This window comes from Octopus bimaculoides, chromosome 4 (genome assembly GCF_001194135.2).
Source record: "Octopus bimaculoides isolate UCB-OBI-ISO-001 chromosome 4, ASM119413v2, whole genome shotgun sequence".
Classification (NCBI taxonomy): domain Eukaryota; kingdom Metazoa; phylum Mollusca; class Cephalopoda; order Octopoda; family Octopodidae; genus Octopus; species Octopus bimaculoides.
This window is the reverse complement of record NC_068984.1, coordinates 91,540,628-91,567,745: the sequence shown is the minus strand read 5'-3', so window position 1 is coordinate 91,567,745 and position 27,118 is coordinate 91,540,628. Positions and strand designations below refer to the sequence as shown.

General features: G+C 35.7%; 2 protein-coding genes across 4 annotated transcripts in view; both read right to left on the bottom strand.

The window, feature by feature from the left end:
* Window positions 1-2,129: 2,129 nt before the first annotated feature.
* LOC106871946 (phosphatidylserine lipase ABHD16A) lies at window positions 2,130-9,506 on the bottom strand. 3 transcript variants are annotated; one of them, XM_014918720.2, is made up of 2 exons: window positions 8,853-9,506; window positions 2,130-8,434 (listed from the first exon to the last, which is right to left on the bottom strand). In XM_014918720.2, exons 1-2 carry the CDS (start codon window positions 8,895-8,897, stop codon window positions 6,791-6,793), a joined length of 1,689 nt encoding a protein of 562 aa, XP_014774206.1. In that variant the 5' UTR covers window positions 8,898-9,506; the 3' UTR covers window positions 2,130-6,790. The 3 variants fall into 3 exon arrangements, with proteins under 3 accessions (XP_014774206.1, XP_014774207.1, XP_014774208.1); XM_014918721.2 differs by having other exon boundaries at window positions 9,141-9,504; XM_014918722.2 differs by having other exon boundaries at window positions 9,272-9,504.
* Window positions 9,507-21,393: 11,887 nt separating this feature from the next.
* The window catches only part of LOC106871952 (26S proteasome complex subunit SEM1), an 8,097-nt gene continuing 2,372 nt past the window's right edge, over window positions 21,394-27,118 (bottom strand). Inside the window, exons 2-3 of the mRNA XM_014918729.2 lie at window positions 23,399-23,495; window positions 21,394-21,508 (exon numbers count right to left, since the gene is read on the bottom strand). Coding sequence (XP_014774215.2) covers window positions 21,451-21,508; window positions 23,399-23,495 — 155 coding nt within the window. The 3' untranslated portion in view covers window positions 21,394-21,450. The remainder of the gene's footprint in view (window positions 21,509-23,398; window positions 23,496-27,118) is intronic.

Below are 27,118 nucleotides of genomic sequence, written 5' to 3'. Positions count from 1 at the left end.
GTACTTAGTTGTCTGGGCTGCTGTTCTCACAGAATCAAACTGATAGCAGAACTTGAGGCAGTTGAGCAGTGCTATGCCAAGAAGATTGCATCAATGGAACAGCTGAGCTGCTGGGAGAGACTGAGAGTAACAACTCTACTCCCTGGAACAAAGATGAAAATAATATTCAGTGTGGAAGATCTTGGGGGTACTGGCACCAAACTTTGGCATCAAGTGTTACACTAGCCTCCAAACTTGTCTCTATCACTGTGCATTCCTTTACCCCCTCCCCCCACCCACTATCTCTTTCTTTCTCATGTGTATGGTTTCATACATGTCAGACTCTTAGAAACCTATCCTTTATTATACTCACCTTCCTGTGCCTATGCAGTAAACTATAACACTTTATCACCTTCTATTCTTCCTTTCTGGGGTAACCTTGTGTCTCCACTACAAGACACGTTTTTGACCATGTTACATATAGGAACACTGATTATGATGAGATTTTTTTATAAAAAAAATATTCTTTGCGTAAACAAAAAAAATGTTACTATGAAAAACAAAATATCGATAAAGTTTGAAGCTGATTGTTCTTGGTGTGACTGTAGCAGTAGTCAATGTTAGCTGGTCCTTGTGTTGCTGTCACCATTCATTCATTCATTGTGGTCAGCTGCTGGTCATGCTTTTGTGTTGTCAGTTGGAGCAGCTGCTGTCTGCCATCTCATAGTAGCTATGGTGCACTGCATATATAGTGATGGTTTGGCTCAGAAAGAAACACACCAAATGATGAAATTGTTGTTGGAGCCAATTCCACAGTTTTGATTGGTTAGATCTTTTTTGACGATATAGGTAATTTTCTAGCAAATCACAACCATGTTCTTGAGCTATATAGTTATCTGATTGCTAAATATTCCTGCTACAACCCTCTATCATACTTTAGCCTCTAAACACCTGGCACAAAGCTAACTCTCTCAATACTACACTCAACTCAATCAAGGCGTCTTGTCTTATTGAATTACTTGGTAACTTCACTGGTGCTGAAGCTACAAAAAATGCACCCAGAACACACTCCATAAAATGGTCAGCGTTAGGCAGAACATCAAGCCATAGAAACCATGCCAAAGTATCCAGGGTAACATACTCCTCTGGCTTGTCGGCTTTTAACAAAATATCCAACCCATGGAAGATGGATGTTAAATGATATATATTGCTTATGCAGTGTGAGACTAATAATATGCATTGGCCGTTTTCAATCAAGTGGGCTTTCTTACAAAATACTCCTCCACATCTTTTTAAAAGCCCTGATTAATGAAGCAAATGATATGAAAATAGAATGAAAAAAACTTAGTTAAAATTATTATCACAATACACATAAATTATGCAATTATTAATATTACCACAATACCATTAAATTTCAGAATATCATTATCAATATAGTAATAATTAAGCAGTACAAGCTTGTAACAATTACTGTTCAAAGACTGGCATGTGCCAATAGATCTGGTAACTAACTATTATTGTTGGTAATCTCTAAGTGTTATCTTTGTCATTAGATGCATTTTAAGTTTTTCTTTTGGGGGTGAAGAGGGCAAAATTGAAAGCAGTAGACGGTATTATTCGGGTCAATTAACGATATTTTTTCACTTCTAATTGTGGTATCTGTTACTAATCAAAAAGTATCTCCTGCCATTGTAAATGACCTGAATAATGCAGTCTGTATTATTCAAAACCCAACTTTAAAATGCCTTTAAAAATAAGCATACTAACACTTAGGGATTACCTTATTATTCTATTTTCCTCCATACACAGGAGGAAATTTTATAAAATACTATTTAAGTATGGTACTTGGATCTTTTCTATTGCTATCACTGGTTTTGAAATTTTAAAATTAAGTTAAAATTTTCAAATTTGGTATATTAATGTAATTTTTCATGCTAAATCCAATTTTGTGATTCATTTATTCCAGAAGAGTTTTAGAAAAATATTACAGAAGTTGAAAGTTTGATAATTTTTTTTCTTATCTGAAGATGGGATTTGGGAGCAGGTATTTTCTGTGCAATAGTTGTCAATAAAAAAAATTTTTTAATGCAAACAGAAACATTACAATGAAGTTTCAATAAACAAAATGAAAGCAAAACATTACTATGATGAAAGTTTGTAAGAAGTTTTAATGAATAAATTCATGTGAAACGGTCGAACAGGCATGAATATAATTTAAAAAGGAAAAAGTCCTCAACAAAATTTTGCGAAAAATTACAAAAAAAAACAACAAAAAAAACAACTCTATGTGAGGGTTAGTTTGACTTATTGCCAAAGAAGGTACACATGATGGTGATGGTAGTTCGGACAGCAGACTATAGTTTCGCTTGTTACTATGGTAACAAGCACCAATGTGTCTGTTGCTTTTGACTGGCTAAAGTTACCTAGAATTTGCAATATTTTAAATCTATTAACCTTTTATTTATTAATTTTTCATAACTAGTAAATTGGTACATCAAATCTGTAAACAACTGAAACAAAATTTAAAGAAATAGAAAACTGGCAGCAACAAAAAAAGATCCCCATATCCCTATTATTTATAACATTTCCTTACAGTACAATATTCATCCGATTTCATTTCATTAAATTTGTCATATGTAAGTGTACATACCCGGGTGGTTTTTGCCATGCGTTTGTTAATCTGCCATCGTAAAATGTAATTATTTATGCATGTTTACATTTACATGAAGTATGTAAAAAATATATCCACTTGTTTGTGGCAAATTAACACCCCCATTGAGAATACCTGAAGTAAATGGCTGGGAAATAACAATTTACTCAAAGTAGCCACCCTCACTTCCACCACAGCCTTAAGACAACTCCAGAACCTGGTACATGCATTCACCAGTGTCCACGGGAAGATTTTCAAACACCTTGTTTTTGGCCTTTATATTGGAAGTGAAGCGGTTGGTATGCACCTCTGGGATTACAATCGGTGGGGATTAGAACAGAAATTGGGGCTGGTGAAGTTGTAGAAATTCTCCAACAACCACTTTTGACTTGTTCTAGAGGTATGGCAAGCAGCCAAATCCTGCTGTCACATATGGCCTTTCAACAGCAACTTTCTCCAGCCAAAGTCTGATAACAATCTCCAGCAGCTTCATATACCCATCTGAATTAAGCCAAGACCCTGTTCCAATACATGGGACTGTATGATGTCATCCTCACTTGAGACACACCCAAAGACCACCTGTTTTGGGGAACTCGGTTTTCATGATGTCCCTATCAAACCTAGTTACTATGTTTACAGAGCAATGAACGGCAGTCATGATGTTGGAATTTCAATACCCAGCGTAAATCTAATACAGCAACTTCTTTCCAATATTCAGATGGCTTTCAGTCCTCCATGTCAGCTAACTTTTTCTCGACTATAACTTATCTTTATGCCATTGACTGTTCAGATATACTGTAAGCTGTTCCTCAAAAAAGGAGGCATAAAAAAAAATTGTTAAATCTAGCCCAAACACCCTGTATACATACACACACACATACATACAGATAGATGTGTGTATGTTAATATATTTGTATTTGTGTTAGAAAAAAATTAGAATGGGTTAAATGGAAACAAATATACAAAACAATATCAAATAAAGAAAATGCAAAAATCAATAAATTTCTTTGGGTGAAAATATATTTCAATTAGTAAAGAAATACTAATCTTGGATTATAAATTATGAATGAAACACCTGAAAAAAAACATGCAAGAGAATTTTAATTAATATCTAAAGTAAAAGAAGAGTCTCAATTTTAAAAAGCCTAGTAAGGGAGAACATTGCTTCAAATAACTTCTGATCAATTACATCCGTTTTCATTCAAATAAACTTAAAGATCAATAAATTATCCAATTTGTATGACAACCAAGTGTTGAGTGTACTAAGATAAATATGGAATGTTTTAGACCACAAATGTTAAACATATAGCTGTATTACTCCAATAATCTTCGACCAAATTTTGATAGCAAATCCATCAATAAATAAATCTACTTTTAAAATCTTCAAACAAAATCTTACATTGAAGTTTGGTGACAGTAAACGAGGATTAAGAGGGAATTTGGATATAAATTTATAACTGCAATCTTTAAATCAAATAAAGTATTGCCTTTATGAAGGGAAATAACTATTGCTACCCTTGAACAGTTTACAAAAGCAAAAAGATATCTTACAATATTTTTTTTCGCCAATGAGTTTTGTGTTAATATCAGTAATTTAAAGTATATACTTCAATTCACAACAAAATAATTTAGGTTAATGGCTTCTTCATTAGTAGAGTTTATGTAATTAGAAAAACTCTAAATTATTTAATAACCCTTAGTGCTTTTAATGAAATTCATTGATTGAGACAGTTGAAACTTAACTTGCAATATCTTCAAAAAAGAAAAAAAAAAATCAGAAACTATTTTTAACCATTATATAACCTAACTAGTTGGAAGGTCAGAAAAGAAAACAAATTTGAAAAAAAAATGGCAAGAGCATAACCAGACATTCTTCAGTAACACAAGTTATAATTATTGAGGTCAACATCAAATTTGTACAAATATAAAACAGCATTAAAGCATATAGCAATCAGCAATTTTTACCTATATGTATGCATTTAATAGGCGTTATATAACTCATCTAGGTCGTCCCACAGGACACCCCAAAATAACAGACTGGTTATGAAGTTTGCCTTGTAAACATAAGGTCACAGGTTCAATCCCTACTGCATAACATCTTGAGCAAATGTCACCCCATACCATGTAAGTAAAGTTGAATAGACAGAAATGTAGAAAAGTTCTTGATTGTAGCTGTAATTCAGAAGTATAGCCTTGTCACAAACTGTATAACACAGATTCATTGTATCAAATTATAACGGTCATTCCAATACAATAAGATAAAATCAACACGATTTTGAAGGTACCACACCTTTTTTGTATGTTTTTTGTCTTAGTATCAATACTAAACTTTTTGAAACAACGTTTTTAGTCTTTTTTTAAAGAATATTTAAAAGTTACATTTAAAATAGAAAAAAAATAATAAAGGCTATCCCATCTATGGGACAGATGAAATTAACTTTTTTTTTAATCCATAAATTAGTGATCTATCACAAATTAGTGTTTACACAAACTGGCAGAAGTTAATAATAGTCAGCTGATCAACAAATTTTACGACATTTAGCTCCAGCTCAGTGCTAACTAAACAGATTCATGATTAAAGGCATTTCAGTTGCAGCCATCTCACCTTTTTAGTGGTATGTAGGGCTAGATTAGCCAATGTGTCCATCCTTATTTAAGATGGAGTGTGACTGCTATTTCCAAAAGATTGAGCAGCAGCATACAGGCCCCTTTGTTGACTCAGATTTGATGATGCCACTGTTGGTATAAATTAAATAAAATATTAACTATTTTTTACAAAAATAAACATGCCATAGATATCACATATTCCAACGTTTCTCTTTACTTGGAGTTTACTGAAATCAAAATCAAAATATAATTTTGATCTGCACTAATTTTTGAAAGAGACAAAATATATAACTTTTAGCAAATGAAAGTTTACAACTTTTGTTCTTAATTACCTTTAAACATTTAAAATCTAAGAACCAACAGAAAAGAAAGTTTGTATAATTAAAATTACAGTCAAACATGGATTTAAAGTAATAACATTTTCCCCTTATTAGCACTGAATTGAAATAAATTTAATTAAAATCATTATTAGAACAAAGCTTAAGATATGGTAAATATTAAGTTTAGAGAAATTGCTTAAAGTATTTTAACAACAGTAGTAACTTTCAGATTAAAAACTTAATTCTTCAAATCCAGAGAATTTATTTTTATTTTACTTTTTTAGATGATAGGCAAGGTATCCCTAATGAAATTCTTTTAAAAGTTTGTGTAGAAACTGAAGATGTAGTTTTCAAGACAGTGGATTGGCTCAGAAGCATAGAATGGAACTTTGATTCATAAATCAAGGAATTTATATCATTTAAAATATTTTGTTGAAATACCAAGACTAATCATTATAGAATAATGCATTGGTCTTTTATTTCATACAAATATATATTGTAAATAATTGCTGTTTTTAAATATATTACAAAATATAGATTAATGAGAAAAAAAACAACAAATATTAACAAAAGACAGGCTGGTGTATAAAACAGTAACGTTGTGGTATCTTGAATACAATGAATAAATAAAAGCTTGTAATGTAACAGAAATGGCTGAACTTCCTTGCATTTCGTTTCTCTCTCATTTTCCGATATATACATAATATTGATACAATATGAGTACAACTGTAACATTATTCAGAGCCTCATCAGTCATAGGGAAATACCAGAAATGCTGATAAGTCAAACTTCAAACATTATTACAATGTTTAGAGAAAATGTGGGATAATCAATTAGATTGACATCATTATTTGACTAGTATTTATTTTATCGATCCAGGAAGTACGAAAAGGCAAAGCAGCCGGCATGAGTTGTAAAGGGGCGTAACTGAATGCTGCAAAATATTTTTGGCCAGCGCTTGACAAATTCTGCCATATTTCAGATATCGGTACAATACCACAGTTTTGGGGAGCTTAGTCGATTAAATCGACCGCAGCAGTACTTATAGGTACTAATTTTATCGACCTATTAAGATGATAAACAATAACAACAATAAATAATGTACATCGGTGTAAATGAATATAAAAGAATTTCGCATTTAAGACAAACCAGAGATCGAAAAGTATCTGATCTATCTTTTCAATAGAACCAAGGTGCACAGGTGTTTAGGCCAATAAAATTTTTTAAAAAACATTTAATAATGGAGAGACTCGGGTTCTTGGAACACAGAAGTGGGTAACAGAATACAGTGAGTGGCAGCAAAATCAATCATATACTTATTAGCTAAAAATATTGTCATCTGTCTTTTCATCTCATTTGTTAAATCAATACCTTCTTTTATCGGGAAAGAATTAGGTAGTTCCTTCAAATATAAGGAGCATTCTGTATAGCTTAGTTCACTCAGACATGTAGCTTTCTGTACGCCAGAATAACCCAACCATTCTTGTAAAGTGTCCTTGTTAATGATATTAGGATAACGATGAGTTAATATGTGTGTCAAAAGGTGGTTTCCACGGTTGCTAAGAAGGTCTGGTTGAGTGCTAGTTGTAATTACTTCATCATGAGTTCTACGAATCAAAATTATCGGTCCGTTATAGTGCAAAACTTGCTCTGCTATATTCAAGTTCATAAATTTATAAACACACAATGTTACAAAACTTTCCATGAAGGCAGGCAGGCGTGTGATAGCAAGAGGCAGGAGATGATCGAAGGATGCATCAATTATTAATGCCTTTAAATCAGGGTAAGTCATTCCAGCCCATGTTGCAACATAACCACCGATAGACCAAGAATATATTATTATATTTCCTGGTAAAAATCCAAGGCCCTCTATTGCATATTGTATAACCGAATCTATTGCATTTTGTTCTTCTTTAGGGCAGGGGTGTCCGCTACTTTCTCCAAAACCAGGGTGGTTCCAGCCTAGCACGGAATATCCTTTTTCAAATGGAGTACACAATATACCAATTTCATAATAGCCACAGTTTCCTTCGCAGCATATAACGAGAGTCTGGCCTGTTAGGGTCTTGTTTCTGTTGTCAATAAATACAGTATCAATGCCGTTTTTATCGAAAGTCTCAACTCGAGCTCTTACCGCTCCGTCTTCCTCCACCAATTTTGCCCTATACGATAAAAGCATGCTTCTGTTCATTTTGTTCACGACCCAAGTGGAACCGGGATAGACGAGCGCTCTGCCCATGACATTGAAAAAAACATAACCAAGCAATAACATGGGAATATCCATTATTTTTCGCAAAAGAGATTTTTCATTGATGTTTGTTTTATTAGTTTTGTCCGATTTAATGGTCCTTGCACTTTTCTGAGTGGAAACGACGCTGAAATCATAAGGACGTGCCCACTGTTCAAAATCAAAATAGTTTAACATTTGAATATTATTTCGCGAAGGACTAGATTTCGCTGTAGTCAAGCTTCTTTGAAAATCCATATAATCTGCATCCATATACCGTCCTAGACCTCGAATAACAAGTGCCATCAGATAAACAGCAGCAGCTCCGGACAAGGAGTGTACAGCGACCACTAACATGTTACTTGTATAATAGCCATGACGGTAAAAATAGAGAATTATAAAAGGTGACGCCCACTTTGAAAAACTTAATACCATATGAGTAGAAGAAATAATTTTGTCTCCAAAAGCTTCTAAATATTTTGACTGATAGTATTTCTCCGCTTCATTTGGTTTATGGATCCTGTAAAGACGTGGTCCGAAAACGGCTTGCAAGAAAAACGACGCCATGATGTTTCTTGGGGCGCTCGAAAATGTGGAATTGGTCGTGTGACGGAAGAAGAAACTTTGATTAGCACTGCTCAATAAGTGAACCTATCAAGACGAAGGAGATAAAAAAAAACATGAATGGCCAATTATGAATTAACCTTACTTAAGCCACAAAATAGCATCTCAAATATTATAAAACCTCAAATATATGCTGTCAAATGAAAATACAGCACTATGCGTGTTTTTGGTAGTTTTGAAATACACTTTAATTGGAAAATATTCCGTACATTTATTTAAACAGAAGTAAAATGCAAAAGAGAAATAAATCTAACATTTAGTTATTTTTTTTATGACATATTCCTACATTCAAATCTAAAAATGGTTTATGTCATTAAATTCATGCGGGTTGTGCTATTTTATTTCCTGGGGGGAAAAAAAGAGAAAAAACGGCGGGGTTGACTAACAAATACAATCACAACATTGATTTTATATGTGCATGTTAGGAAAGGAGGCACAGGTTTACCTTTTCTCCAGTGTTCTGATACCGAACTGGGTTCAAGGGTGTCATAATTATTCTTTTAAAAAAATAATTACACTTATAATAAACAGATAGAAAGATAACTGCTGGTAAAATAAACACTAGTTCTCCCGTTACTTGTCTAGAGATTAATCATGTGAAATGGACTATTTAGTCAATAAAGCTGATAAAATTCAGAGATTTATATGATTTTCAAGTTAAAAGAAAGATACAGAAACAAGCAAAAAGAAAGAGAAATAAAGGAAAAGTTATTAAAAAAAAAAACTCATTCACTTATATGGCAACAATCAATGGCCGGTCATTCATAGATGCAAATACATTTTACTATACAGAGGTAAACCAACCAAGATAAAACCTCGATAGAATTTCAAAAAATGTCGACATCAATTTTGTAGTTTGTTCACCTATTAAAATAACTGTAAGTTCAACAAGATAAAAGTCACAGATGGCAGTTGCATAAGGAGTCGCAGCAGCCACTACAACAGGTAGTGAAGTCAAAGTACAGGGGAGAGAAGTGGATGTAACTTAGTTTTCACTTGGTTTCAGAAGGAAGGTAACATTGTAATATTGTAAGAAATGGTAGAACTTTCGATCAGTTTGGTCGTCAATCTTGATTATGCTTTATCTTTGTGAAATGGTACAATCAATAAATATATATCTTAAGATAATCTTGTCAAATTTATTTCATCAACTTAAACGTTTGTTTAGAGGTGATAAGCAATGATTGACAGAGAAAAGTATATAATAACCCTTATACAAAATAATAATTTCGAAATATAAACAAGAGAGAAATAAGAACATGTAAAAAAACAGTTATAAGTTTTTGCATTTGTTGAACTTTTTATACCCTCCATGAATTGAAAGAACTTATCTTTGGTTGGTAGATTCATCACCATCGTTTAACGTCCGCTTTCTATGCTAGCATGGATTGGACGATTTGACTGAGGACTGGTGAACTGGATGGCTGCACCAAGCTCCAATCTGATCTGGCAGAGTTTCTACAGCTGGATGCCCTTCCTAACGCCAACCACTCCGAGAGTATAGTGGGTACTTTTACGTACCACCGGCACGAGGGCCAGTCACGTGGTACTGGCAACGGCCACGCTCAAAATGGTGTTTTTTACATGCCACTTGCACAGGAGCCAGTCCAGCGGCACAGGCAACGACCTCGCTCGAATGATTTTCTAACGTGCCACCGGTAATTTTAGACAGTCTCTTTGGAATAAATAATGCTGCATGATTTCTAAATTGGCTCCACAAGAGCATAAAGTTGATCACATAGGACCTATTCATGAAGTAATGTGTAGTTCAGAGGAATATAACATATTTGAAGCCAACATTCATTATCATTGTTTTATTAGTTTTGTCCAGGTATGATAAACATTTTTCTCTGTGCACACAACGATGAAATAATTAGGATGTGCTTACTGTTCAAAATCAAAATAGTTTAACATTTGAATATTCTATCATCTGTTTTCCATGCAGGCATGGGTTAGACAGTTTGACGAGCTGATCAGCCAGCTCCAATTGTTTGTTCTGGCATTGTTTCTATGGCTGGATGCCCTTCCTAATGCTACCCACCTTAGAGAGTGTATTATGTGTTTTTTTATGTGAAACTGGCACAGGTGTCTTATACATGGCACTGACATGGGTACTTTATACTTGGCACCAGTACAGGTTCTTTATATGTGACACCACCAGTACAGGATCTTTTTATGTGACCCCAAATGGCTACTTTTCTATGTAGTACCGGCACAGGTCCTTTTACATGACGCCAGCATCTGCAAAACAAAGGTCTCTTGGCTGACAGAGGAACATGTCTGTATGTATAGATGGCCATGATTTTACTTAGCTTTTCATATCTTCTCAAGCATGGCAAATTGTCAGAAGTCTCAGTCCCTGCATCTGAAGATCTTTCTCATCGCTTCATCTCACATCCTCCTAGATCTACCCCTTCCACAATTGGAGATAAACACTTCTTTATGCAGCTGTTCATCTTTACGTATCACATTACCATACCAGTGCAGTCTTCTCTCTTGCACACTACAACTGATGCCTCTTATTTCCAATTTTTCTCTTAAATCATTTACACTTTGTCTTACACACACACTAACATTACCCATTTAGCGGAGCATACTGGCTTCATTTCTTTCAAGCCTTTACATGTTCTCAGTAGTCACACTCCATGTCTCACTACCATGTAGCATAGCTATTTGTACACATGCTTCATACAAATTGCCATTTACTTTGAAGGAGAGGTCCTTCATTATCCACAAAGTTAGCAGCACTTTGAACTTTGCCCAGCCCATTCTTATTCTTGCAACTATGCTTTCAGAGCTTTCTCCTCCACTGCTAACTTGGGCACCTAGGTAGCAGAAGTTATCTACTACTTCTAAGGATTTCCCTAGACATTTGAGGAAGTCTATTGTTTACATATTCCTAGTGTTTATTGTAACTGCACATTTGCCACACACAAAGACTACTTTCTCTGTTCAACTTCCTGTGATACTGCTGCATCTCTTGTGTCAGTTTGCACTGGGTACACTGTATAGAGTATGGGGTTTCTACCACAGCGTTTCTATATATCAAGCAGGGACATTGCCCTAGATACGCAGTATTTATACCTTGATAGATTTAATTGAGATAATGGGGAATTGAAGTTCAATTGTTTGTCTCTTGATTCTTCTCATATTCACCCCGCTTGACTCATTATACTTTTGCTGAATGATTTTAACTTATGAAAGATTTGAAAAATAATCTATACTCCTTGTTTTACTAATCCATCTACTTTCTTGTTTCTCTTGATATCTGCATGTCCTGATAGTCAAATAATTGTTACTTGCTTATTATTTTCCACTAAATAATTATCTAATTTCAGAAAAATGTTCAAAATTATTTCAACTTGACTGTTTTTTCTTCATTGGAATAGTTATTGGCCTGAAGGAACCCTTTTTTTGTTTCATGGAATTTCTGTGGCAGAATCATCTAAGAATATTATCATACCTCACCACTTGGCATCAAGCATTGTAAAATTATGATGCAATCTGAAGCTTATATTTGCATTATTATTTTGAAAGGTTCAAGTAGCCCCACAATACTACTCCATTCTCAGAGTGTGAGCCATCTGTATAACTGACCCAGTTGGTTTGATTTTATAATGTATCTGGTATTTCTTTGCTTCCTCTTTTGATTCTTTTATTGGTATTTTGAAAGATTTTAATTGTTCCATCCATGGAGTGGGTAGTGATGTTTCCTGGATTCTTCTATTAGAAAGAGTATAGGCGGAGTTAATCCTGCTTTGTGAGAAATAGCTTTTTTGGAGGTCAAACATAAGCAGTGTAAAAATTTTCAGAAGCTCACAGAAAGACAGGACTTGAATCTCCTCATAAACCAGCTAGCAAAAATTGGTCATCAATAACTCCCTTTTCCTTATATAATCACAAGTGTTTATATGTTGGACAATGGTTTTTCTTTGAAATGACTTATATGGTATGACATATTAAGGTAATTTTTTCAAATGAAAATTGAGATAGGTTTCCCAAGAGCTTTATAGTTTTTTTCTCTTTTCTTTTTTGTTGTTGTTTCATTAGTGGTGCTAATAGCTAACTCACTAAATATATTTTATCATATTGATAACTGAAAGTTTCTGGGTTATGGAAATGAATCAACTGTTGTTTTAGAGAGAGCAAATTGTTGACAAATTTCAGTTGTTCATTTAATTGCAGTTGCTTGGACTGTACATAATTAGTTTTATTATTATTGATGGTATTAGATGAAGTGTTTATGTTGATATCAACAAAACTTGATTCTTCCACAATTTCACTTAATGATTTTGTAGCAGATAACCTTCCTCAAATTCAATTTGAAAGTCAAAACCACCAGCAAATAATATTACTATATTTGGTAATCATCATTATTAGCATCATCATTTAGCATCAGTTTTCCATGTTGGCATGGGTTAGACAGTTTGACTGGAACTAGTAAACCAGAGAGCTGTACCAGGCCCCAGTCTGATTTTGGCTTGGTTTCTACAGCTGGATGTCCTTCCTAATGCCAACCACTCTATGAGTGTAGTGGGAGTCTTTTATGTGTCACTAGCACTGTCTGTGATAACAATTTTACTTGGCCTGACATGTCTTCTCAAGCACAGCAAACTACCAAAGGTCTCATTTGCCATTGCCTCTGTGAGACCCAACAGCTGAAGATCTTGCTTCACCATCTTGTCCCATGTCTTCTTGGGTCTACCTCTTCCACAGGTTCCTTCCACAGTTAGTGATCAGCACTTCTTTACACAGCTGCCCTCATCCATATGCATCACATAACCATACCAGCACAGTTTTCTCTCTTGTACACCACATCTAATGCTTCTTATGCCTCTCAAGATGCTTACACCCTGCCATTCATGCACACTGACATTGCACATCCAGTGAAGCATACTAGTTTCATTTCTTTCAAGCCTTTGCAAGTCCTCTGCAGTAACAGTCCATGTTTCACTGCCATGTAGCACACAGACATCATGCAATCTGCCTTTCACTGTGAGGGAGAGACCCTTTGTTACCAACAGAGGTAGGCGCTTTCTGAACTTTGCCCAGCCTATTCTTATTCTCGCAGCTATGCCCTTGGAGCAGTCACTTCTACTGCTGACATGGTCAACTAGATAACAGATGTCTACTAAGTATCCCCACTGGCATTTGACAGAGTCTATTTTCTGTACATTTTTAGTGTTCATTGTACCTGTACATCTACTACACACAAAAACTATTTTCTCTGTTAACATTCCTCTGATATTGCTGCACCACTATGTGTCCATAGCTTGCACCAGGTACACCTTATGGATTTTCTACCCATGCCTTTTCTACATATCAAGCAGGGCTATCTCCCTGAACAGATTTGTGATTTGTCTGCTTTCCTACTTACTAAGACTTTGGTCTTTGCTAAATTGACTATAAGGCCCTTTGATTCTAGACCTTGCTTCCACACCTGAAATTTCTTCTCTAGTTCTGGTAGTGATTCAGCTATATAAACAAGATCATCAGCATAGAAACTCATCTTAAATTCTTCTGTTATTGTCTGGAGGACTATGATGAACAAGAAGGGGCTGAGGACCGATCCTTGATGAACTCCCACTTGTACACTGAATTCATTGCTATACTCATTTCTAACCTTCACCTTACTGACAGCATCCCTGTACATGGCTTGTATAGCCCTCACTAACTACTCATCTATCCCCAGTTTCCACATTGACCACCAGATAAGGGAGCAGGTGACCTGCTGAAGGCTTTGTCCATGTCAACAAAAGCCAAGCACAGTGATTTATTTTTGGCAAAGTATTTTTCTTGCAGCTGCCTTACCAGGAATATAGCATCAGTGGTGCTTCTCCCTGGCACAAAACCAACAACTACACTAACTTTCTTCCTAATTAGCTGGGCTGTGACCCTCTCTGTAACTTTCATCACCTGGTCCAACAATTTGATACCTCTGTAATTATTTCTGTCAAAGGCATCACCTTTACCTTTATAGCAGTTGACTATGGTGCTGCTACACCAATCATTGAGTAGGACTCCCTCAGGACAACCCAATTAACTATATGGATGACTAGACTGCCCACACCACTAGATATTTTAAGCATCTCAGCGGTGATTCCTGATGGATCAGGGGCCTTCCCTGTCTTCATATTCTTCATGTCTTTATCTACTAAGCTATTGTCTATTTGGATAGCTGGTCCCTCTGTTGAATTCACATTAGGCAGACTCTTCTGCCTTTAGCAGCCTTTACAAGCCTCTTTCTTTGCAGAATCACTAAATGCAGACACATTTTTCTCATTTCATATCACAATTTTCTCTCACACAATCTTGCAATCTGAAACACTTCAAGTCTTTGGTCCTCGTGTCACAGAACATTGGCAAACATCTTTTCTGCTTCTCTCCTGGCTAAATATACTTGTCACCTAGTATCTTTTCTAGCTATCTGATACAGTTCTCTGCTACCACATACTTTCAGTCCTGTTTCTTTTCTCTAATGACCCTGTCAACTACATTATTCCACCACCATGTCACCTTCAGTTAAAAAGGGACCATCCAAAAATTTGGACAGTGGCCCTAAACAGGTTGTCCCATAGGAACCTCCAGTTGTCCTCCATGTTATATATCACTATATCCTCATCTTTCATTAAATGCTTCAAGTAACACATCTCTAAATCTCTGACTGTTCAGAGGATCCTTAAGCTTCCAGACCTTTCTTTTCCACACTGGTTATCTTGGCAGTTTTTTAGCCCTGATTCTGAAGTCGCTAATGACTAAACTATGCTGAGGGATACACTCTTCACTTGGGAAAGTTTTGACATTTATAAGCAGCCATCTTTTCCATTTTCTGGTGAGAATGTAGTCAATCTAGGCTAGTATGCCCACTAGATGGATAGGTGAGCAGGTAGCACAATGCTAGCAATTTCAGGGGGAGGTGTTGGTTGATTACATCAACCCCAGTGCTCAACTGGTACTTATTTTATCAACTCTGAATGGATGAAAGGCAAAGTCAACTTCAATGGAATTTGAACTTGGATTAAGAAGACAGACAAAATGCTGCTAAGCATCTTACCTGGTATGCTAACAATTCTGCCAGCTCACCATCTTCTACATTTGGTAATATCAACCAGTGTATAAGCAGTGAACTGGTAGACTCATTAGCATGCTGGGAAAATGCTTAGCAGCATTTTGTCTATATTTACATCCTGAGTTCAAACTCAGGTCAATAAAATAAGTACTAGTTGATCATTGGGGTCAATGCTTCCAAAAATTGCTGGCCTATTGCCAAAATTTGACACCAATATTAACCAGTTATTTTGGCTATATGTGACAATTTTTTCCCACCCTATCATCATTGACATCAGTTTGTGATAAGCAGTGACAGAAAAATGAAAAGTTTAATTTTTATACCTAAAAGCCTCATAGAATATTCTAAAACATCTTGGTGAGTTTATATATAAACCTTGGAGTTCAACTCTCTATAGGAATTTTTTTCATTGTAATCAAAGCTCTTGTCCCTTTAGGCTTTTGTTTAATAAGATGATTTTCATCACTCAATTTTTGAAAAGATAATTCCTGTTGTAACCAGCAATTATATCCAAATTTATATGAGATATTTCAGTTTTAATCTTTTGACAATTTTATTGTTTCCTGATTCAAACACATAACTTGTATTTAACAAATTGTACATTATGTATATGAAAAGTATCTAGTATCATTAATAAATGTTGTTGAAAGTAATTCTTTTCCTTATTAATTATTCACTGTGTCGCACATAACAATTTACAAGTTAAACAAGGCTGATGTGCAAAAAAGAAAGAGAGTGGGTAAAACTGGAAAAGTAAATTAATACACCTTCCCCAGGGACTCTTATCCCAGACTGGATGCCAACAGACTCAATGACAACAGTGTAAGCAAGACTTATTCGCTACACTGCATTGGTTGGGTGTAACCACAAAGTAAGTCTGAGTTGGACCCCTGAAAATTTGTTTCAGGATCTGAGATGTGGGGTACTCAGAGACTAAGGTTTGACAAGGAAAAGCAGGTTTGAGGATTCTGCAAGAAGGTTGAGTCAATTTCACACTTCTGACTCATATACTGCCAACAGAGGAATCACAATTCTTGGTGGGTGTTGTGTGTCAAATCTTCCTCCCTTGGTATCCTGGAATCTGATGAAGTACTCCTGACAGAGGAATCCAAGGTGATAGTTCATTGGGTATCATATTTTGAGGAGTTGTATAAGGTGGACCCACCTAATACTGTTCTGAAAACTGCAGTACCTTCAATGCTGATGACTGACGTGCTGGTCAGCTGAAATCTGCCCTTCATAGACAAGGTTCATATCACAGAAAATCAGCTGAAGGGCAGGGAGGCAGCTGGTGTTTGTGGCATCTATGGGAAGATGATCAAAGAATGTGGGCCTGCTGCAGTCTTGTTCTTGCAACAGACCATTTGGTCAATTTGGAGTAGTAGCATAGTGACTGACTGGAAGAAAAGTATAATTATCCCTCTCTGGAAAGGTAAAGGTGACCGCCTCAACTGCAACAACTATAGGGCTGTTACACTCCTCCCAATGCACAGTAAGGTCTTTGCCAGGGTTATTCTAAACAAGAATTCAGTCTTAAAAAGACTTGGACAACTGGTGCAGTTGTGGTTTCACTGGAGATGCTCTGATATCTGAGCAAGAGGACAAAGCTTTGGGTTTTCAGGTCTCTGGTCCTTCCTGTTTATCTATGAAGGACATGTAGACACTGTCCAGGGCCCTGAGGAGCCAACTGAACTCCTTTGTTACCAGAACACTTTGCTTGATTATGAGTTACCATTGACCAGATTTCGTATCCAACCAATGACTATACTCAGAAACTGGGATGTGTCCTGTTACTCTTTTGATTCAGGAGTGTAGGCTTAAACTGTTTGGTCATATTGCTTGATTTTCCAAGTTGAATCCTACATGCCATGTTTTCTTCTCTGAGAGATGGCTCATGTTGGAACCACCAACTAAAACTTTAAAATCCTCAATTCCACACTGGCAAAATAATGTAAAAGAGTTGAAATAAGTAAAAAAAAATAAGGAGCAATATAAGATAAGATGAAAAACAGGACAGCAATTTACAGAGATTAGGGTAATCTGATGTAGTTTCTTATGCATGATCCTAATGAAGGGTGAGGGAGGCAGTGGGATGAGGGTGTAAAAATAGCAAAAATAATTCACTGATAAGAAAACTAAAGAATACAAGATTTTATAAATGTAGGCTGTTGAGCTGTGAACTAAGATTCAAAAAGAATTTAAGAATTAAGTTCTTCAACAATCAACTTTCTTTCAAATTCAGCCTACTATCACATTCATCCACAAAAATTACTACAATCTCACATTTTATATTTATTCATATAGCATATCATTCTGTAATATACCTAGTACATATATATCCATTCGCATTAACAAGCTATACATTGATAATATTTTACTTATATTTACTTGTTATTTTAGTTTACTTACTGTTATTTTGCTTAAATTAAGATTACTAAATTCTCTTAATTTCTTTCAAGTGCCTCACCTAAATTGGCTTGAGTGTATTCAGGGGTAAAATTCTATAAAAAAAAACACGATATAAGATGATTTCACTGTTTACTTTTACTGACCAAATTACTGTAATCCTGTTCCTATTCAGGCCTTCCATAAAGAGTGAATTTTGTGTGTATAGAGTTGAATTGTAGATGTACTTGTTATGTTCCAGTGACCTGATGAGTTAGCTTTCATTATTTACATCAATTCATGAATATACAATTATATTGTGTAATGCTGAGCATACATATTGATGTAAAGATGTACATATAATTTTGCATACTGAAATTAATAATACTGCATAATGTAAGTTATGAAATGGCTGTAATCATGTGGAAGTCATATGGATTAAAAAAAAAAAGTTCTCTTTGTCTCCCATACCTCCTGACTTTACTCCTCACAGAAAAATTTATTGTTCAGATTTCCTGGATTTTCAGTAACATGGACATATTACATTATACTACACAGTAATTGATTACTACACAAACTGAATGGGGAGCTAATTGTGACTGCTGCTGGCTTCTCTGAATCCAACTGCTCAACTACTCTTTTACACACACTGTAACTGTTGATGAACTAGCAGAGAAGCTTGGGTTTGGTCATCCAACCACTCACAAACACTTATGCGCCATCGGAAAAGTTAACAAATTGGGTCGATGGGTTCCTCAAAACTTCCAAGTGTAATCACACACAGAGCGAATGTGTGTTCTTCTTTGCTGTTACGTCTCACAAATGAACCTGTTTTGGATCGAATAGTGATGAGAAATGGGTTCTCTATAAGATGTCAAGTGCCAAAGACAGTGGGTAATGGAAAGGAGAAACATCGGCACTCATAGCTAAAGGTTTTCACCCACATAAAGTGTTGTTATTTGTTTGGTGGGATATGAAATGTTTAGTCCACTTTGAACTTTTAAACCCAAACCAAATGATAACAAAGATCTACTGTAAGCAGCTTAAGTCAGTGCTAGAAGAAAAACGACCATCCTTGGTTTCAAGATGAAAGGTATTCTTTCCAGGATAATGCTTGGCCACATACGAGGATGACATTCCAAAGGCTGGAGCAGTTTGAATGGGCAACGATGCTCCACCCACCATATTCACCAGACATTGCCCCATCTGATTATCATTTATTCCACAGTCTTCAAAATCAATTGTTTCTACTGTTGGATACCCTTCCTAATGCCAACCACTTTATAGTGTAGACTGGCTGCTTTTTCATGCCATCTACACTATGTTGTCACGAAGCTTGCAGAACTACAAGCCTTGGTGGGGAAGGGATTAGCTACATGCTAGAGGATAAGGGGATTGAACTGAAAGCTGGGGGTGCAGTAGTGCAGGTTCTAGTAGAGGATCTGCATGGCTGCTCACGTCCAGCAGGGCAAGAGGCGAGAAAAGGAAACTGAACAGTAGGAGCTACAAGAGATAGGTAATGGTGATAAGGTACCTAGTGACCCCACAAAGTGAGCTGAACTGATTTGAAAGATTGTATGGGAAGGAGAATGAAGGGACGGTGTGGCAGACTGCTAAAATGAGTAGGGTTGAAGGGTGGGCGAGATAGAGGGATACAGAAGAGAGGTGAGCAGCAGGAGTTGTAAAAATGAAATAGTTGTCAGAAGAGGACAAGAGTGATGACATGGCTGAGTAGTCTGCAAGAGCCTGGGGTTGAGGGAGATGTAGGCCTAATGCAAGGGACAAGGCATGAGTTACTATAACATGGAAGGAGAGCACAATACATATATAAAAACCGGGGCAAGTGAGAGGTAGTCGATAGCTTCTGGCATCTAGGTGACCAAGTTAGTAGTGGAGGTGGTTGTTCAGTGAGTTTAACTGTGAGAATAAGATTAAGTTGGGCAAAGTTCAGAGAGCTCCTATCCCTGCTGGCAAAATAGGGCTTCTCTCTGAGTAAAAGGCAGATTGTTTGATGCCTGTGTGTGAACAGCTATGCTGCATGGCAATAAAACATGGGCTATAACAACCAAGGACATGCGTAGGCTTGAGAGAAATAAAGCCAGTATGCTTTGCTGGATGTGCAATGTCAGTGTGCATGTCTGACAGAGGGTAAGCATCTTGAGAGAAAAATTAGGCGTAAGAGGAATCAGATGTGGTGCGCAAGAGAGACAACTGTGTTGGTATGGTCATGGTAAGAATGAGGACAGCTGTGTAAAGAAGTGCCGATCTCTAACTGTGGAGGGAACCTGTGGTAGAGGTAGACCCAGGAAGACATGGGACGAGGTGGTGAAGCATGAGCTTCAAACTTTGGTGATGTGCTCTGCTTAAGAGGAGCCCTCAAGCTAAGTGCACCTGTGCTGGTGGCACATAAAAAAATCAACCTTTGAACATTGGGCCTGACAGAGACAAAGTAGCTGAGTTCCTTTCGAGTGTTGGGCCTCATGGAGGCAAAGTGGCCAAGTTCCTTTCAAGTGTTGGGCCTCACAGAGGCAATGACCAAGACCATTGGCATTATGTCGTGCTTGAGAAGACCCATCAAGCCGAGTAAAATTGCAGATACCCGTGTCATGAAAATGGCACCTGTGCCAGTGACATGTAACAGCATCCATTACACTCTCAGTGTGGTTGGCATTAAGAAGGGCATCCAGCCATAGAAAACCATGCCAAATCAGACTAGAGCCTGGTGCAGCTTTCCAGCATGCCAACCCATGCCAGCATGAACAATGGATGTTAAATGATGATGATGTGAGGTGACACCATAGCCCAAGAGATGGTTCATGAAGTAAGATGATGAACTGAAAAGTCCAATCATGTGTTTGGAGAGTCTTTGAATGTTACTCTAGACAACTGATTTATCATGAGAGTTGTCTGGCACTCTGTTTCATCTGTATATAATTATGTAGTAGTTTGTATACAATGTAATAGATGAGGCTAATGGAGATGTTGAAGTACTTGATAACATGGAATTAGGCATTAGGGTGATTAATCATAATGGAGTTGGAGGCAAGAACCTTTGATCATGATGCAAATGGAAATATGTCCTGAGAAAAAAAATTGCCTGAGGCAGATGAAGTCTGAGGAAATAGGAAAAAGCAGCTCTCAAAATGTTGAGCCTACCAATAAAAAAGCAAAATAAACACCAGTGACAATTTCTATAATCATGTTAGCATAATAAAAATGGATATTCAAATGATGATAATGTTGATCACCATGGTTGTGTGGTTAAGAAATTTGCTTCACAGCCTCATAGTTCCAGGCTCACTATCATAGTGCAAAATCTTAAGCATGTAAATGTCACTGTAACTTTAGATTGATCTATACCTTGTGAGCAGAAACTAGTGAGATGTATGCATGTGCATCTGCATTCAAACCATGCCACTATGGGAATTGCCTGTTATTAATATGATCATGATAACTGATATATCATACCGAAAACTTAATACTTTTTCATTAGTTCTTGTTTTAAACAAACAATAATTACAAAACAAATATATAAAAAAAGAACATTTTATTTTCAATTGATGATGAATAGTGTTAAAAATAATGCAAATTAAGTTTTCATTGGTTCTGGAATTTCTAGAGATTTTCCTTGTAGTTCTAGTTGAGCCCTAAAAGAAAAACAAAACAATGTAGGAATATAAGTCAAAACAAAAGAGAAGCTCTATTGTGAAGATATTTCAAGTCACTAAGCATTAATTTTTTTGCAGTACAAATGCATGGAATAATTAAATGCTAAATCTGATTTAACTGCAATAGACATATATTCAAAATGTAAGAGTTTATAACATTTTTAATGTCTGAACCAGAACTGATTGTTGTAGAGATTATTCATTAATTATCCAATGAAGGTGAGGCAGGACTTACGTTTAAATAAATTGTAAGGACAACCTCTCAACACTGTTTTCATCTGGTGTATGTAGACTGAATCATTCTGGCATGTCAAATTAACAGAAATGTTTCACATAGCATTCTAAGTTAAAGAAACATTAATTATAAAGTTGACATAGTGTTCTTGACCATCTGAAGGCTCAGTGTCATGCCTTGTGCATAGAACATGAATTACTATTGAAAGTAGTGTAACTTATGAACACAATGTTTGTAGGACAGATCACAGTTACAAATAGAAGACATGAAGTACTGCAACTCATATAGCAATGTTGTACCTCACACTCCGTAGTTACTTAGGTTTTAGCTACATGTTGTCCAAGACTCACAATCTGATCTTTTCTGGTGATTCCACACACACAAAACAATAGCTCAAACTATATCCTGAAGCCTTTCTCTGTAGCAACAGGAAATACCTTAGCTTTAAATCAGTTATTGACTTTCTACAAAGCTCATATAAAACTCACAATGGGGTACTAGAATCAATTCAAATTCTTCACTAATTAACTCGTGCCTTCTACTATGCAGCCTGGGTCAACCAAAGCTTTGTGAACAGATTTAGTAGACAGAAATTGAAAAATGTCTTCATGTGTGTGTCTCTCCTTGTTTTGATGTGTGATCATTGTAAATAAAATGTCATTCATTTCTAATATTCTATGAAAACATGTCTGGCCATGGAGAAATATTACTTTGCTTGGAAACAGGTAAGAGTTAGTGACAGGAAGGGTATCCAGCCATGGAAAATCTGCCAGCATGGAAAAGTGGACCTTAAAATAATGATGATCAAAATTCTTATTTTAAGTTATGGGAAATACCATATAAACATTCAAATTTTTGGACTACTCTGTGAATTTGTATTTTTACACTTTAAATAATGAAGATAAGACAGCCAACCAAGGAGAAGCAGCAATTTGAAGTTCTGCAAGGAATTAGAGAATTATCTAACAATTTGAAAGTTTATCAATACACTCATAAAATTCCAAAAGTTTAAAAGAGTCACTCTTGAATGGCCAGCATACAGAACATTGTATCACTGATGATCAAATCCTCAGGATATTTGGAAAATATGCTCAATGGACTTCTAAATATCTTTATGATATTTCCCAACTTGAAATAAGCATTTTTGGCTTTGGTTTTTACTTTTATTGCACTTTGCATAAATTTCAAAATTTCATTAGAGTAAAATGAGGTGATGACTTAATTTTATTTGAGGCAGTGATTTGGTTAGCAATGAATCAACAGCATTTAGTTTTCTTTGAGTATTATTCCCACATTTGGTGCTGCAGCTACACATGTAAACATTATAGACTGCATCCAAAAGGTCATATCCAGCTATCTTTTAATACCTACCTATCTCACGTATATATATATATATAACATGTCACAACTATTTTACAATTTCCTAATCCACTGTAATAAAATGAATTCTAGTGAGATTATGCTAACTGATTTTATAAAATATTATTAAGTTTCTGTATTACATGCAAAACAACTTTAAAATTATTTACTTTTCATTAGTTTGATATTTTGTAATGTTCATCAACACTAAAGCTGGACAACCAAATACTTGTTATTCATTAAAAATTGGTATCATCCAAATTATATTTACTTACCGAAGCTGTTTTGAAAAGTCATCTTCTATATTATCATCATCCCAATTATCTTCCCACACATTTATGTCATTTTTTTCCTCTTCAGCCCCATTCCAGTCTATAAAACACATTAGAAAGATATAAAAAAATTTTTTTTAGTTTTAGTTCTGACATAGGCATGTAATGTCACTCATTAGACAAAATAATTTTCTGAAATAAAGATGAGAATAAGTAATCATACAAATGCAAAAACTGTAGCTTTAGAAAATAGGGCACTGAGCAAAGAAAAATATTTGGTAGATATTTAGAATTCAAACCTTAGATAAGAGTGAAAGCTTTTGGAAAATTAAAAGTTTCTACGTGAAAGTAGCGTTTTCGTTTTTTTTCTTTCAATGATATGCTATAAAGGGTAAAATGAAAAATTAATGTTTCCTTTATTTTCTGCACATGAGCTGGAGGCGTTCTCTTTGATTCTTTGTCCTGCCAGAAATAACAGATAAATCACCCTCAAAGTACACAGCCAGCGTCTTCAAAAAGCAAGGACACATATTCTAAAAAAAAAGGTGATCATTGCTGGAAGATCTGATCCAGGGTTCAACTACAACAATCAAAATTCCTTTAAAAATGTAATAACAAATGCTAAAAACTAAGTGGGTGTTATCAAAACTGAAACAAAATGTACTTAGATCTTGTATACAGGGTGACTTATAAGAATATATATATCATCATCCAACATTCTGACTACCTGTACATCACTTCAAAAACTCTCTCCCTATATATACACACACACATTGTGCTCATGCCTTTTGATGAAACATGGGCATTTTACTGAGGCCTTTCTGATTGTTTTTAAAGTATGAATGTTGAAATATATTTTTCCTTTTACATGTTTTATTCATATTAAAATAATAACGAAAATCTTAATGACATTATAAGGTAATGAATGAAGTTTTCAATCTTTCCCTGATACTTACTAATATATAGTAATAATAATCTGAAGTGAAATCTGTTTTCATTGTATATGCTACGTATATTCTAGGGATTATTTTATTCTCTCCCACATATTCTTTATTTCCATGTTCTTTTGTCAAAGGCATACTCATAGATATACTGTTTGGCAGAACATTTTGAAATATCATCCTTTCAGTGCCTTCTGGAAAGTAAACTAACTGTTGATATTCAAAATGTACGAGAAGACAACAGCATGTAGTCTATTGTGCATTTTGCATTCCAGCAACTTTCACATTGTTTCTGGAGTACTAACATAATGACCATTGCATATCATCATCATAAATAGAAAAAAAACATCTGTAGGCAGTCATATTCTTTTACTTGAAAATATATAACTCATTGAGTTTACAGAAGAGTAAATTTCAGTAGACGCAACAGTTGTACATAAGATGTTTGCTGTATGCTATGTACATTTCAACTCTCAACTTGACATATTTGGCTGTGGTGTCTTCATACACTGACTGTTTCTTGTGTCATAGCTGAAATCTTTAGGAAAGCCTTTGGAGCATTTACTGCAATCCACATAGGAAGCGTTAGATTTGCTTGACCACAGGGTCTAGGAATCTGATATTTTTTTCATAATAACAGAGAATTAGTCCTGTTACTGTAGTTTTAAGCCCTGCACAAAGTTTTATTAATTTCAAGATCAAAAATCTGTTTTGTCATATGAGAATTTAAGAGTGTGGCAGCCTGAGCTTTTGAAATTCAATGGAATAACAGAAATTTCAAAGGAAGACTTTAGAGCTATGTTCCCAAAGAGAGAATTTAGTTTAATTTGAACACTCAAGAAAATCTGAGACACCCTTTATCGTTTTTTTTTTCCATGCCACAATATATTACAAGTAATTAGTAATAAAGAAATTGGATTTCCCATAGTTTGACACCATTTCCATCGTATGGTGGTAATGTTCTTTCATGTTACAAGGGTACATGCAGTCATCATCACTTTACATCTACTGGTTGGATAGGTTGTCATGATCCAAGTTCTTAACTGGAGTTTGTGTTCCCTTACACATGATAGGGAGCATTTTGCTCAAACAATTTATTTTAACAAGGTTTCTATGGCTGGTTGCCATTCTAAACATCAACCACTGTACAGAGTATACTGGGTGCATATTACTCTATTATCAGCACTAGAAAGGTTTTCACATCATTGACAAAACAAGACTCAAGTGTTCACTGGACCATACAGTGTTTCTGTTCATTCACTAACCACTTCACAGTGTAATGAGTGCAGTTTACCATGGCACCAGCATTAGTGAGGTTGCCTTGTACTTTTCTAGACAAAAAGAAGTCCTTATGGCTCTACATTCTCTCCATTTGTTTAGAGCAATGAGACTAATACATGGGGTAGACAGTTTGACAGGCAGAGGACTGTGCCAAACTCCAATGTTTGCTTTGGCATGGTTTCTACAGCTGGATGCCTTTCCTAACATCAACTATTTCACAGAGTGTACTGGGTGGTTTTTATGTGACACCAGCACTAGTGAGGTCACCAAGTAACTAGCAAGACAAGACTCCTTGATTGATGTGGAGTTTAGTATTGAGGGAGGTAGCTTTATTCTCGCTGATGAGATGTTAAAGTATGAAAGCTAGATAGAAACAGGTGTCTTGCAATAGAGACGGTACATAGCTACACCAGTTGAGAAAAGAGAGAAGATGGTGGTTAAGAAGTGTGAGGGGATACCAGGGAGGTGAACTGAAGTGGTCCAGAGGATTGGACAGAGTAAATCAATTTGTAAGTTTGCAAAGTGCAAAAGGAGAGTGGCAGATAGAGGTGAATGCAGTGAATGGTAAATGGGGGAAGTGTGGTCAATGGTGAATATCAGTGTTTTTTTAGGAGTGAGGGAGGAGGAGATAATAAGAGGCAGTACAGTTGATGTGAAGTATGAGCAACGCACAAGAGATGTACAGTACCAGGGACGAAGTCAGAGTTAAATAAGGGTGGAAATAGTGGGAAATGAATGCAAGTTGTGGGCTTGTCATTAGCTGAATGAGAGGGAGTACAGAGGAGAAGTGAAGATGAAAGGGGCATCCAGAGGAAAATAAGTGGCAATGGATGATACTGATAATGCACAAAACAAAGGAATGGGTTCCAGGGAGGGTAAGTGAAAGCACAAATATGTTCAGTTCTGCTCTCATATAATTACAGCAAGAGTGATAGAGGGACGGGTATTAAGAAGATGAGTCATAGGGAAGAAGCACGTCAGACTGGGTGCAGAGGCCTAGAGACATAAACGGGCTAAAGTAAAGAATACATACACTCGGTGTTTAGAGTTTTTGTTATGCCAAAAATGGATGGTGAATGTATTCTTTACCTTCGCCCATAAATGAAAGGCATTTAGGGCCTTGTTTTTGCCGTGATGGACAAATTTTCTCAAGCACAGTATATCATCAATCAACTTTACCAAAATCATTTTTATTCTTTAGAGAACTTGATTTGACAATAAAAAAGTTTCAAACCTTTAAATTTTGAAACGTTTACTAATCTCAGTTGTGGAAAAACATGGCAATTACCATTTTCTGTATATCGATAACGGACGCTGATTATCTAAAATTAGCAAATTTTTCAAAAACACAACTGCGTAGAAAATTTAAAGAAAGATCCATGTGGTGCTATATTGTTTAGTCAACATAAAGACCTTCAGCCGGGAACAAAAAAAAATAATAAACCAGCCTGGGAGGTACAAACAAATGTGTGGAAAATACGAAAAAAAAAAAAAAAAAAAA